At 56.2% G+C, this 13,007-nt stretch overlaps 1 protein-coding gene across 2 annotated transcripts; it reads right to left on the minus strand.

Moving 5' to 3' along the window:
* Positions 1 to 2,721: 2,721 nt before the first annotated feature.
* On the minus strand, positions 2,722 to 11,806 carry NINJ1 (ninjurin 1). 2 transcript variants are annotated; one of them, XM_037493930.2, is made up of 4 exons: positions 11,676 to 11,806; positions 5,312 to 5,537; positions 4,442 to 4,604; positions 2,722 to 3,343 (listed from the first exon to the last, which is right to left on the minus strand). In XM_037493930.2, the coding sequence occupies exons 1-3, from the start codon at positions 11,748 to 11,750 to the stop codon at positions 4,450 to 4,452; spliced, it is 456 nt and encodes a 151-aa protein (XP_037349827.1). In that variant the 5' UTR covers positions 11,751 to 11,806; the 3' UTR covers positions 2,722 to 3,343; positions 4,442 to 4,449. The 2 variants fall into 2 exon arrangements, with proteins under 2 accessions (XP_037349827.1, XP_054545242.1); XM_054689267.1 differs by lacking the exon at positions 11,676 to 11,806 and adding an exon at positions 8,143 to 8,294.
* Positions 11,807 to 13,007: the final 1,201 nt, after the last annotated feature.

The following is a 13,007-nucleotide window of genomic DNA, read 5'->3' on the forward strand; positions in this document are numbered from 1 at the left end:
AGAGGAACCTTCAGCTCCTGTTTTTTTTTTTCCAACAATAAAGCTGTGAGGAAAGATGAATTGAATCCCATAAAGGTAGGTGGGGAAGGAGCCTGGTTGGGAGAATGGGGTGAGGGTGGGGGCTGGTAGCGAGGCGGATATGCCAGGCTGGGAAGGAAGACGGACACTGGCAGCTAGGCCAGTGTTCCATTGCCTGGTCCCCACCCATCCTGCCATCTCTTCCCGCCTCATCTCCCTACCCCCACCCCCCCAGCTTGTTCTGTCCTTCCTCTGCTCAGGTCAAGTGGGCCAAGGCCTGGAAAGGCAGATGGAATGCGAGGGGAGGGAGCCAGTTGAGTAAACCAGACCTAGAAAGCCACACCCAGGGTGTGAACTGGACAGGAATAAACTGGTGTCCTCAGACACATGGGGGGAACCTAAGCAAGGCTCTGTGATGGCTGGAGAGGCCTCACAGGACTTCCACTGGCACCAAGCTACTTCACACCTGGGGCTCTGCCCAGGGTGACCTTGGGCAACCCAGCTACCCTACTCTGTCATCCTTTTGTCTATATCTGATCTGTCTGTCATCCACCTATCATCTAGCAATCAGTCACCAATCAATTGATCGCTTCTTTGTTCAGCCACCTATCACCACCTCTGTCTTTACAGTGAAAAGGTTTAGCACACCACCCTCCCACCTTACTTAATTTCCCTCCCCCCCACCCCCACCCCACTTTACATGATGTCTTTCCCCTGCACTGATTGCTTCACATTCCTCTACCGGCTCACTGGGCCTAGGGGCTTGTGTATTAGAGGCTCTCAAAGAAAGACTCCCTCCTGTCATAGAGCATGGCCCTGAGAGCTCCGTGCATCTGGCCCACTTGCTTTCCCTGTGTGCCCCACAGTGGCATACCCTGCACTTGGCAAATGCTGCTTCTCACTCCTTACACCCTGAAGGTTGAGCTTCAGGTGCAAGAGCCACACACCCAGCAATACAAGGGAGAGTCAGCCTTAGAACAGACCCCTGAAGGTTGTGTGGGGTTGTGCCTCGTCCTGACTGATTCTCTAGCCTTGGTTGCTGACACACAGGCCCTAGCACACATGGGCAAGTGAGTAGTGGGCCTGCTAGAGATTTATGGAACACCTACTATATGCCAGACACAGTGCTAGGGATGCAGGCTACAGGTAGGGGAGCCAGGCTAGACAAAGTTTCCATAAGTAATTAGAGACGCAGGCATGAGAGGGGGGACTACCTCCTCCCTAGCTTAAGCAGAGCTTCTTGATAGACCAATGATACGCTTTCCTTCTTTGGAGTAGCCCTGGTCTTGGGGCCTGACAGGGTTCGGACATAGGCCCCATGGGGATGCTGTAAATGGTGATGCTAATCCATGGCACTGAATACAGAGTAAACTCAAATGCTCCATTGTGACAGTAACTGAAGGTGGTCAGAGGGGCTATGGGGAGAGCCTTGGGCTGGGCCTGAGCAGGCATGCATGTTTCAAAGCCCTGAGATTGGACATCTGGAGTGTAGGTCAGAGGGGCCAGAGGTGCAAGTTTTGGACCTGGTTGGGGGCTGTTGTGGGTGCTATTGGGGGAGAGCACCTGACACAGGGGTGGGGTATTAGAGAGCTGGGGGGTCTGGGGCCTACAATACCCACCATCACACCCTCTCCCCTGGCTTGGTGGCCTAGGACTCAGTCCAGCCATCTGGGGTTCACCCCCCATTCTGTGCTGTGCCTGGGTACACGTCCTGTCTTGTTGAAAGAGGAACTAAGCCATCTGTTGACCATGTCCATGGTCATAGTGCTGCTGTGACACTAGAACACAGACTGGCATCCCTCCCATGTATTTGCTGGCCATCCCCATGCAGGTCACCCCAGGGACACAGGGCCAGCAGTGTTCACCTGTGCCAGGCCCTGGATAGACTGGGCCAAGCTACTACCCTGGACACACCAGCCTGGCAGGGAGGAGGTAGCAAGGATGCATGTTCAGCCTGGCTGGTGTGGGGACCAGGGACAGGGCCAGTTCATGGGTGAAAACCACAGCATGAGGGTGTATTCTGAGCTCCCCACCCATCCTGGTTAGTATCTGGAAACTCTGTGCCATCTGCCCCCTGGGCCACTCATGTGATTCCAGTTCTGCCAGGCTTTGGCTCATCACCTACCACCCACTGCTCCAAGTCTTGCTTCATGGACTTTTTGTCACGTATGACCAGCTTTAAACATCCTTTTTGTGGGACAGACACTCCCAGGATGAGAGCTACCCATGTCCTGTTCTACTCACTGACATTTCAGTTTTATTTCATCCACCTCCGTCTACTTTTTCCTGGAGTATTTGCACAAGGGTCCAGGATTAGGTCATTTCCCTGTAAGCACTTCTGTCTGTTGGTCAATCACGTGGGTGAAATGGTGGCATCTAGGCTCAACTGGATGAGGCAAGGACCCTCATTGCCTGGAGTCAGCAGCTGGCTCTTGTTGGGGTTTCGGCAGGGTTGTAGCTTTCCCAACACCAGTTATGTCTTTCCCTTCCTCCTTGGTCTGCCCCATTTTGGCTGTCATTAGGGGTCCGGGGAAGGTGTGTGGCATTCAGGCTTCAGGGGCCATAAGAGTGATGGAACTTTCCATGAGGGGCTGGTCAGGGGTTGGGAGCCAAGAACATGTGGGGGTGATATCTGGAGACACCAAAGAAGCTGCTCCCCCAAGGTTACAGGTTGGGGGTGGGTCTGAGGGGCCCAGTGAGGGGATAACAGTGCTCAGAGCCACATAGGAAGAGTATCAGCTTTATTAATCATTGATGCTTAGAAAAGTGGGGGTTTGGTCCCCATAAGAGAGGCAGGGGTTCTGCCCATCACTGCTGGTGGAGGTTATGTGCAGAGCCAGCCAGGTGGCTACCTCACAATGGCTATCAAGCCCAGGTATGAAACTCGAGCCATCAGCCACCACATGGGGGGACTGGCGGCTGTGTCCGGGTCAGGAAGCATGGAGGCTGCAGTCACCCAGGGTTTAGCACATAAGACTAAGACTCTGCTGCGTTGGCAGAGGGCAGGGTGTTTCTTCATCCCTCTGTAAATGTCCTGAGATCATGGCCAGCCCTCGTCCCTTGCCGTCCCTTGCCATCCTCAGGTCTGAGTGTCCATGGCAGCCACGACCTTCCTCGGACTTTTCAGTTCTATCCTTTGAGCCTCACAACACATGATCCAGGAGGAGCTGCCCAGGATAGAGCAAGCTGAATGCTGGGAGTAGTCTGACCACATGCTTGTCTCTGAGGTACAGTCTGGTGGGGCCAGCCTGGGTTCTGGCATTTTTGGGGAGGTGGGCCCCAAGGTAGGTTTGGTTTGCTGCTGTCTGGCGAGATCTGGAGGAGTCTGTAAAGAAGGGAGAGGACTGGTGTTAGTGCTACCTGACTGAGACACTGGGTCCATCCTGGGATCCTGACTCAGCACTCATTGAGCATCAGCTGTTCCAGAACCAGAAGGGCTTGGTTCTGCCTGGGTGAGCCTTAGTCTCCTTTTCTGGGTCACTGTCAGGATTTAAAGGCCTGATAGGAGGCTGAAAGGGCCTCAGTAGCTGGGTAGGGCAAAGGGCATGTGCTATGGGGTTCATAGGCCAAGTGCCCTCCTGCTCAGGGATGAGATGCATTGCAGTGCTGATGCCAGGGAGAGTTGGAACTGTGATTGGGGCACCTGGCAAGGGATAATTGGTGCCTGGTTATCACACCACGAGCAAGGGAACAGACTGGCATCCTGTTCCAGGGCTTCCTCGGGGATAGGCTTTACAACAAATGGGCCCAGATCAAGCAGCACTGGATGCCACATGGGCTGCCCGGGTCCTGGCTTTGAAGGGAGGGCAGCCTGACATATCATCTAGGGCTACGGCCATCAGTGGGCCAGAAATTCCTGACAGGACAACACAAATGTTGCCAGCATCTACTTGGCCACGCTCATCTGTTCCTGACACAGGTGTTCACTGCACACGGAGGCCTCCTGTCCACTCTGCATGGGCAATGCTGGTGAATGGACAGTCTGTGAGCAGTGCCCACTACTCCTCTGGGGCAGTCCTGAAGACTGATGCTGAGGCCATGTTAACCCATGATTTACTGTGCAGCCTTGGCTGGGGCCCCATACACCCGATGTGTTAACTATCTTCAAGACACATGGGATACCAATGTCTGAGTCCCCTCTATGCCCCACAGAGTAGAAGCTTCTTTGTTGAGCATGTTACAAGGGTCACCCAGCCTTCCTGTGACTACTGTTCCCAAGCTGGGTGATCACGGGCAGGCACTCTGAGCAATTAAGGGAGCTGAGGTGGTGTGGGGTTCACATGGCCAGGTACGCCTGCCATGTGAGGCCCAGGGAAGGGTAGACATGGGGGTGCCACAAGAAGGAATACACTGCCTACTTGTGGCTGAGCAGAGACTGCTGGTGTGGCAAAGGAGACAAGTGGGTCCACCCCTCCCAACTCACCTGATCCCCTACTGCCGGGGCGCCATGTCCACCATAGGCTTTTGGACGCCAAAGGCGGTGATAAAGATGTTAACCACGACGATGATGAAGACCAGGCCAGTGGCCAGGTTGTTGAGGAAGTCCAGCTTGGCATGCTTGGCAGGGTTGTTGAGGTCGTACTTAACTGTGGGCAAGAGAAAGTGGCTATGGTGCTGGCCTAGCACCAGGCTTGTATGTGTGCCCCTTGCCCCCATCCACATTAGGGGTGAGTTCTGGATCCAGAAAGGTGTGCCTGCTTTAACACCACAGCTTCAGGTCTTTAGAGGCCTGTTCTGCACCTCACCTCTGAGGGCCTGCTTTCTGCACAAACAGAAAGCATTTGGGGGGTCAAGGGCTGAAGGTGTGATCCCAGGCCCAGGTTTGCTTTTTAGGCATTGTGCTGATTAGCACAGGCTGTGCCCCTTTCTCAGTGCCTGCACATGGTAGGCCAGTGATCTCACTCCCTTCCAGGGCCCTGAACACATTATACACCACCTTGTAGGTGGGAACATCTAAGCTCAAAATCATGTAGCCAGGCTGGGAGGTGAAGGCCAGCAAAGAGCCTCTACTACTTCTCACCCTGACCCTCACATGGGGGTGGGACCGTGCAGTCCCTGGGCGGACTAGATATACATAGTAGGCGCCTGATACTGAGAGCGCTTAGTATGTTTGATGTTTTCCTGTGTTCTCAAATTGGGTGGATGGAAGGGCCACACTGTGAAGACTGGGGTGCATGCATGAGTGAGAAGGGCCAGAAACTCCAGTGCTCAGAGCATGTCAGGTGGTAAGTGCCCCATCCTAGGGGGGTATGCAAGACAACAGTGGCTGACCATTGGGCTTCCCAGAACTTACCCAGGAAGATGAGCAGCACGCCTACACCGATCTGCAGCACCAGGGAGATGGAGATGAGGACCACCAGGGGGACAAAGAAGCCAAAGCTGGGGCCCTGCTCGATGACAGCCTTCAGCTGGGAGGCATTGGCCATCAGCAGCGCAATGTCCAGCATGCTCTCAGCTGCACTTTTCTTGTTTGCATAATGGTTCACGTTGATGGGCCGGTTCCTGCTCCAGCGAGGTGGCTGTGGGGAGGGCAGAGGTCAGCCTGGGCTTGCAGGGGATGCAGCCCAGGATGGAGACCCTAGCTCCCCTGCTTGGTTCCCCCCAGTACTGGCAGGGATGTGGGCTGTTGATTGGAGCCAGGGAGCGTGGGGGAAGAGAGGTGTTATTGATAACATGAGTCGTGTAAGCTGGCAAGAATCCCTAGGGATCAAGTCTTAGAACAAAAAGGAAGAAGACACAACCTCTGCGCACACTCTGGTGTCAGGCTGGAAAGTGCTTCAACCACCCACTTGCCTCAGGTGAGGTGTCCAAGAGCCCTTCCGTGCCCACACAGCCTGCATCCCCTGCCAGCCCACAGTGCGGGATTTTCTGCCATTTCAGGCTGCATTGGTGACTGTTGGCCAGGCAGGAAGTAACATGTGGGGACAGTATATGGATGCCAGGTCCTGCACATTTGCCCAGAAAAAAACCAGGCCTTCCCAGGCTGGTGCAGCCCGGGCTACTTCCCAGCTGTGGGGACACAGTAGGTACTCAACAGATGCCTCAGCAGTGGAGTTAGCTGCCTCCTTAATTTTTATTAAAAAAAATTTTTTTTCAAAACCACTTTATTGAGGTATATGATTGACACTCAAAAATCTGTACATATGAACAACTTGGAGAATTTGGAGCTAAGGAAACCACCACCCCTCTCAAGGCAAAAGCAGTCACCCCCTTCATATGTTTCTTCCCGATCCCTCTTTATTAATGTGTGATAAAAACATGGGTAAGTCAGGTGCTGTGTTACCCTACCTGTGTTACCCTAACCACCCTGGCATCAAATTTATACTGACAAGACAGAAACACCAATTCTGGTACCATTTCTCTGCTTGAGGACATCCCCAGCCTTAGGGCCAGGTCCCTGTCATCTTTGAGGGGAGTGCCCCCATGGTCCCAGGCACCACCCAGAGGTAAGTGCCTCCCCAGGAAGCCTTAACATAGGCAGAAGGCCTGTGTCCACAAAGGCCTACTGGACAGGAGCTCATCTCTCTTAGGCAGCAGCAGTGCCACTGTTTCACTGGGAGACCGCTCTGTGTGGAGAACCTGCAGGCCCTCCTCTCCTTTCCCTAGTCAGATCCCTCCCCAGCCCCCAAACAAGCTCCCCGGGCCCTTGACCATAGGCCTCCTGGGGCGACTCGGAAGATCCTGTTTCTAGGCTCATGAAAGATGCAGGAAAGCAGGCAGGTGCTGAGCACTCAGGGCGCCTCTGCTTTCTGCTGCTGGTGGTATTTTGCCAAGGAAAGTAGCGAACCACAGAAGGGCGTGTTTCTTTTTAAGTTTGAATTTAATCTAGAAGAACAAGCCCCAAGGAAGAGAAGATGGCAGCCTTTGCTCACAGCCCCACCCACTCCAGCAGCAGCGCCTCCTAAGGTAGCAGATCTGGGTCCACCCTGCTCTATGGCATGTCCACACGCAACGTAAACACCACCGGCTTAGCCCTCCATGCTGGCAGTGGGAGTCTCTTCCTGGGGTCTGGTGGGTAGCCTCCCCCACAAGGGCCTGTGTTCTCCTGATAGCACAGAGCCACCCCCAGCTCTGCTCTGGCAAAGCGGCCTGGCTGGTCACGTCCTGTCATGTATGCTCCCCAGTCTCATACACCAAAAATGCGACAGTGCCTCCCCATGAGGGCACCCCAATGCTGAGCCCCTGATCCCTGGTTCTCAATCCTGGAGAACAATGCAGATCTTGTGAGGACCTTCTGGGACACATCCACATACATGAGCATATACATATATACATAAACACATCCACACATGAGCACAAAATGCACACACCTACACACAAACACATTCACTCCAACCACCCATGAACACACAAGCATTGAAATATGACACCCCCCATCAACACACACAAACGTGCATGCACACAACACATACCCATATGTATACATATATAAACACATACACACATATGTACTCATCCAGGCTAACTGTGTGGTCTAGTGGGGGAAGGAGGGAGAAGAATTCCTTTTTATTCTGAGCTCTCCTGAACAATTTTAAATGTTTCAAAGCCATGCACAACACTCCCAGCACAGCAGCCTGTGCCCCTAGGGGCAGCCCACATCCTATTCAGCCCTGAGCTCAGTGCTCTCCTCTTGGGACTCATAGGTGAACTGAGGCTAGTCTGGGGAGGTGCCTTGCCAAAGGCAATGGCCAGTGCGGGGATGTGGGATTTGAGCCCAGGCCCCGGGGCTGAAAGAATTTGGTGCAGACATCACCCCCGCTTTGGCCCAGGCTCCCAGTGTCCTCAGGCCAAGCAGCCCCACGGCTGCAGCGACCCACATAGATAGGCACTAGGAAGCTTCTGGGAGGGTCTAAGTTGTGGGGAAGCTTGGACCCTGGAGGTGACCACCGCAGAGGTGAGTCCCAGGGAAGTTCACCTGGACTGGAGCCCAACTACTGCAGAGTCCCACGGATTTAAACTGGTTGCTGGCGGTCTAGCTGCCAGGAGTCATGCTGGGCACCGCCCATTCAAACTGCACGTGACCTGGGCCGTACAGGGAGCAAACACCCTGGTTAATGTGTCCCTGGGGCTACCTAGATTTCCCTGAAACCTCAGGAGCTGGGTAAGAAAGTGTGAGCTCTGTACCTTTTTTCCTATAAGCCAGGAAGGAGCCAGTGGAGAGTGAGCCAGCTCCATGTAAGTTGGCACCCTGAGCTTTCTTGGACAGACTCCTCATCACAATGGCAGGGGCGTCACACTGCTGGGTGTCCCCAGCTCCTACAGGAGGGGAGTGGGACAGAGCAGATCTGAACCCTGGTTAGCTGCACTGGTTCTAGAGCAGCAAAATGGATGCTCTGGTCCACCCAGGCTTGAATGGGAAGGGGTGGAGGGGCTGCCCACGGCCACTGACCGGGCCACAGTCTGGCTGATCCCTAGTCTCCTGCCAGTTCCCTGCTCCCCTGGGAGAAAGACAGGCCAGGGCTAAGGCCATGGAGCCCCTGCAGAATGGAGGGGGGTATCTCAGTTACTGATTCCCTCCCATTCTGCCTGACCTGTACTCTCCTGTGACTCTCAAGGCTCATGTACACATCTGGAATAAGGTACCCACAAAGGAATTCCTGTGCATCCTCCCAGAGCCTGTTTTCATGCCAGCAGAATGAGAGATGAACTCCTAACAAGTCTATGAGATTCACTGACTATCTGGCAGGGACCTGGGTGGGGGCTTCCACCCGTACCCCTCTGCCACTCCCAAACCCCAGTCTACCACTGAGCATCCAGGTGAGGCTCAATGCATCTGGACACCAAGGGACACAGGGGGGACTGATTGAGGGGCTGGGAGAATTGCAGCCCCCGAGCACAGCCTTGGGCAGGGCAGGATGTTCCTTTCTGCCAAGGCTTTCACTGCTTCCAAAGACTAGCTCCCAAACCAACTGCTCTGATGTATAATTAACTCCATAAACAATCAGTAACAAGGAAGAGAAAGGACATGCCTGGGGAACAGCAACTGGCCCGTTGAGGTCCCTCCAGTGCAGAGCTGATTCCCTTGGGCTCTGTCAGCTACAAACTGACATGAGGACCTGATGGCCCCCTTTGGAGGTCGGACCTGAGAATCAAGTGGGATCTGGGGGGGCCCGGGAGTCCCTGGCCCCAGAAAGGGACAGGAGCTCTGGTGCCAGCTCAGCATGAAGCCACCTGCCTGGGATCACACAGCTGTATCCCCATGTCCCTGCTGGTCAGCCCCAGGAAGCCCCCACAAGTCTCCAACTCCATGTCAGGAAGTCTAGGGTTGGAGGGGTATTCCCGAGCAGCTGGGCTGTGGGTTGGGCCAGGCAGACATTTCCTGTGGATTTAGCACTGACTGAGTGACCCCCGGTTATACCAAGGTCAACTTTTAGAACTTGACCAGAGCTCTGCTGGCCTTGGGATCAGCTGGGAAAGCAGAAACAAGGAAAAAAGAGCAAATTTCCCCAGGCTCTAGGGGGGTGGGGGAGGAGGGAGCTGGCATAGAGAGGAAGGAGGGGGTCATGTCTGCTAGACAGGTACACATATGACTTGCCCCAGATTCTGGCCACCCTGGAGGTGAGGAAGATACCGTGTTTCACAGATGAGAAAACTGAGGCCGAGGAGGGTCTGTTCTTGTCCAAGAACTTGCGGCCAGGCCTCCCTGTGGCCGGGGTTTGCTGGGGACACAGTCTACTGTACCCTGGTGTCACGGTTTCCCCTTTAGTGGGGATGTTGTTGTGGGAGTTGGGAGTGTCAGCAACACTGTACACCCTGTTTTGCACACACATCAGCCTTCACCACACCCTCTGTGGATTACCATCCCATCTCATAGAGGGAAACTGAGGCACGGAGCTCCTGAGTGATGTGCCCAAGAAAACAAGCAGGTCCTGAGAGTAGGGGGAAAGGTGGAGGCAGTGTTGGTGGGCCCAGGCCTCTGGGCCAGGTGAGAAGTGTGACCTTGGACACTGGCAACCCCTTCTCAGAGCTTCAGAGCCTTGAGCCTAACGACCCTGGGCAAGCGAGTTCACTCTCATACCAGACACAGACTCCATGGCCCCAGCTCTTGGAGATCCAGACTCTGGGCCTTTGTCCTTATTGCTTCCTCTGGTCCTCCAGAGCCCAGCACCAACACCCCCACTCTTGCAGGAAGGCTTCCTGACTCTTTACTCCCATCCGCCACCATGAATCACCCCTGGGACAGCAGCACTTTGGCCTAGGCTTTACTGTTTGGAGCTGGTCTCAGCTCTGCAAAGGAGGTGCACTGCTCCTCTCCTCCCCACACTGGCATAAGAGCCAAGGCAGCCATCACTGAGCACACCCAGCCCGCCCCTCATGGGACCTAGGACATACCCAGACCTGGAATGTAGCAAACCCTTTCCTAGCAGAGCAGGCTTGGAGTGGGAGGGGGGAGGTGAAGAGGGGGGTACAGCTCATAAGGCCCAGGGCAGGGATGCAACTGGGTCCCTCTCTTTGAACCTGACCCTTAGTTAATAGACAGGTCCCTCCTGACCCCCACTTCCCCAAAGGCAGGTAGGGTCATTGCTCTTCCTTTGAAGTGCATGGATAGAAGGCCCAGAGAGGTGAAGCAGCCTCCCTAAGCACACACAGCTCACTGCTCCAAGTGCCTCCACTCCAGGGTGGGCAGGTTGTTGGGGTTTTGCACATCTCTCAGCCCTTGGTGTGCTCATCTGTAACCCACACAAATGTCCTGCACAAGCATGAAGGCTTTCAGGGTTACTGAAGGGCCAGCATGATACTGGGGCTTTGCCAAGGACAGAGAGGATGGGAGGATTATAGTGTGGGACACATGGAGGGCTCTCCTTACATGTCCTCATCTATGGCCTGTCACTAAGGTATCACCTAGGCCTTGTCACCCACACTTAAGAAATGTGGGTCTCTGAGAGGCCATGCCCCTGCCTCCATGCTTAGGTGTTCAGAAATAGAAAGAATATCCAAAGTCAACAAATCACCAGCCAGCCATACCCAGGACTATGCCACAAACAGGCGCTGGGGAAGTGCTGGGTTAAGCTACGCCAGGCATGGATCTCAGCTCCAGCCCTGATCCAGGGCAGCTGGGAGGGACCTTTTGGCAGGGGGGGGTGTGTGCGCGCGTGTGCGCGCTTGTGTGTGTGTGTGTGTGTGTGGTGGGGGGGTGAGGTGGGGGGGTGGAGTAGGAGGGGTGGGGGGGCACCCACAGTCTGGACCTTCTAATGGGATGGGAACACTGCCCACCTGCCCAGTGCCTCTGCCTTCTAGGTCTGTGGTGCAGAGAGGTGCACGCCACATGAGCCCAAGTTCCCCATAAGAGCACTCAGAAGTGCGGTCACCGTGGACTCTGTGGATGACGTAACTGTCTGACCGCTGCTGGGCCAGAGCCAAGCCTCTCCTCCCACCCCAGGCAGCAGTAGGCAGGAGAAGCGGGGGCTGAAAGTTAGCGGGCGGCCAGGGGGTGAGGACAGGCTTGGGGCCCAGGGAGGCCAGAAAAGAGGCTCCGGCTGTCTTGGGTTGCCGGAGCGGCGTCTAGGTCCCTTGGCCACGCACACCGCCCGGGGCCGCAGCTCTCCAGCCCGCCCCGCGCACCCCCACCCCTGCTTGCTCACCTGCCGAAGTGATCAGGGCCCCGAGAGCACTACTCAGGCGCCAACGGTGCGGGCGAGCGCGGGAAGGGGGCTTACCGAGGCGTCCGGGGATCCTGGCGAGCCCGGGCGCAGGTCGCCATTGAGCTCGTAGTCTTCGGCGCTCAAGTCCATGGTGGGGCCGCCGGGGCCGCCGCGCTCCCGGCCTGAGTACGGCCAGCGCCTCCGCTTCTGGGTCCCGGCTGCGAGCCCGCCCCCGGCCCGCCCCGGCCCGCCCCCCGCCCCCCGCCCGGCTCGCAGTGCGCCGCCCCCAGACTCCGCCCAGCCCCCCCCACCCCGCCCCGAAAAAGCTCTGCGCGCGGGATGCTAACAACCCGCCCTTTCCCTGCGTGGGCTGCGGAAGACGCGGCAGAGGACCGCGCGCTGCGCCCGGGCACCCCCTGGCCCCGGCTGAGTGGTCAAGGGTAAGGCGTGTCCCCTCCTGCGCCGGGTCGTGGACACTTTTAATTCATCAAATGAAGCACGCTTGGCAAACTGCCGAGCGCGCCTTGAAGGTCGGCGGGCGCCGCAGCAGCGGGTGTTGATTTCATTCCGGGCGCGCCTACCCCGCGGGCTGCGTCAACACGTCGACCTGGCCTCTCTGGCTGTGACTCGGCTGTCCCGCGGGGGAAGTTCTCCCGCGAACTCCTGAGCGGGGCCAGAGCGCGGATCCTCGCGGGTCTGTGCGCTTAGTGCTGCAAGTCGCCCTTGAGGGAGCAGCCTCCATGTGCCCAGGTGAGAGGCAGGACTCTTGAGCAGCGGGGCACCTCGCGTCCATGCCAGCCGCTCCCCTGAACTTGGGGCATCTACCAGCAGTGCCAAGTCAGCCGGGCCAGCTCTGGCGGGCACTCTCTCCTAGTGGGGACATGAAGACCTGCCGCTGTGTCCTCCCTCCTGACTGCTGGCTCCCAGTCCCGGTTTCCAGAGTGCCTCCCCCAGACTTCTGCTGATGTTTCCACCACAATCCCCTTTTCTCCACCACCCCTTCCCCCCAACACACACACACAGTTGCAGTGAGCAGGACCAGGGGTTCTCTGTCCTTTCAGTTGCCCTAGGGAACTGGACAGCCTCTCTCAGGGCTGGTGGGGCCAGGCTGCTGGAGGCTAAGTCCTTGAACAGCTGCCAGTGGCTATGTGGGCTCAGGCAGGTGGCTTGACTTCTCTGTGCATAAGACTGGTCATTGATCAAGGCCCTGTGAGTATGATCTTTTTCTCCTCCATGAACTGAAGACCAGAGAGGATTAATAGCAGTGCCCAAGGACAGGATACAGCAGTGAGGTCAGCTTCAACCCAACCCAGCCTGGGTTCAAGGAGCACCCACTATATGCCAGGCACTGTTCTAGGCACTAGGGGCTGCACCAAGGCAGTAGGAACAGATCAAGTGGGGCAGACA

The sequence above is a fragment of the Talpa occidentalis genome, unplaced genomic scaffold (assembly GCF_014898055.3).
Source record: "Talpa occidentalis isolate TD23 unplaced genomic scaffold, MPIMG_talOcc4v2.1 talOcc4.7, whole genome shotgun sequence".
Lineage (NCBI taxonomy): Eukaryota > Metazoa > Chordata > Mammalia > Eulipotyphla > Talpidae > Talpa > Talpa occidentalis.

What these genes read in the sequence shown, in the direction of transcription:
- NINJ1 (XM_037493930.2), bottom strand. Translation starts at nt 11,750, where the DNA reads ATGGACTTGAGCGCCGAAGACTACGAGCTCAATGGCGACCTGCGCCCG. An exon ending in CAGGATCCCCGGACGCCTCG is followed by an intron (nt 5,538 to 11,675) that starts GTAAGCCCCCTT and finishes CCCTCCCCACAG; the next exon opens with CCACCTCGCTGGAGCAGGAA. An exon ending in CGTGCTGCTCATCTTCCTGG is followed by an intron (nt 4,605 to 5,311) that starts GTAAGTTCTGGG and finishes TCTTGCCCACAG; the next exon opens with TTAAGTACGACCTCAACAAC.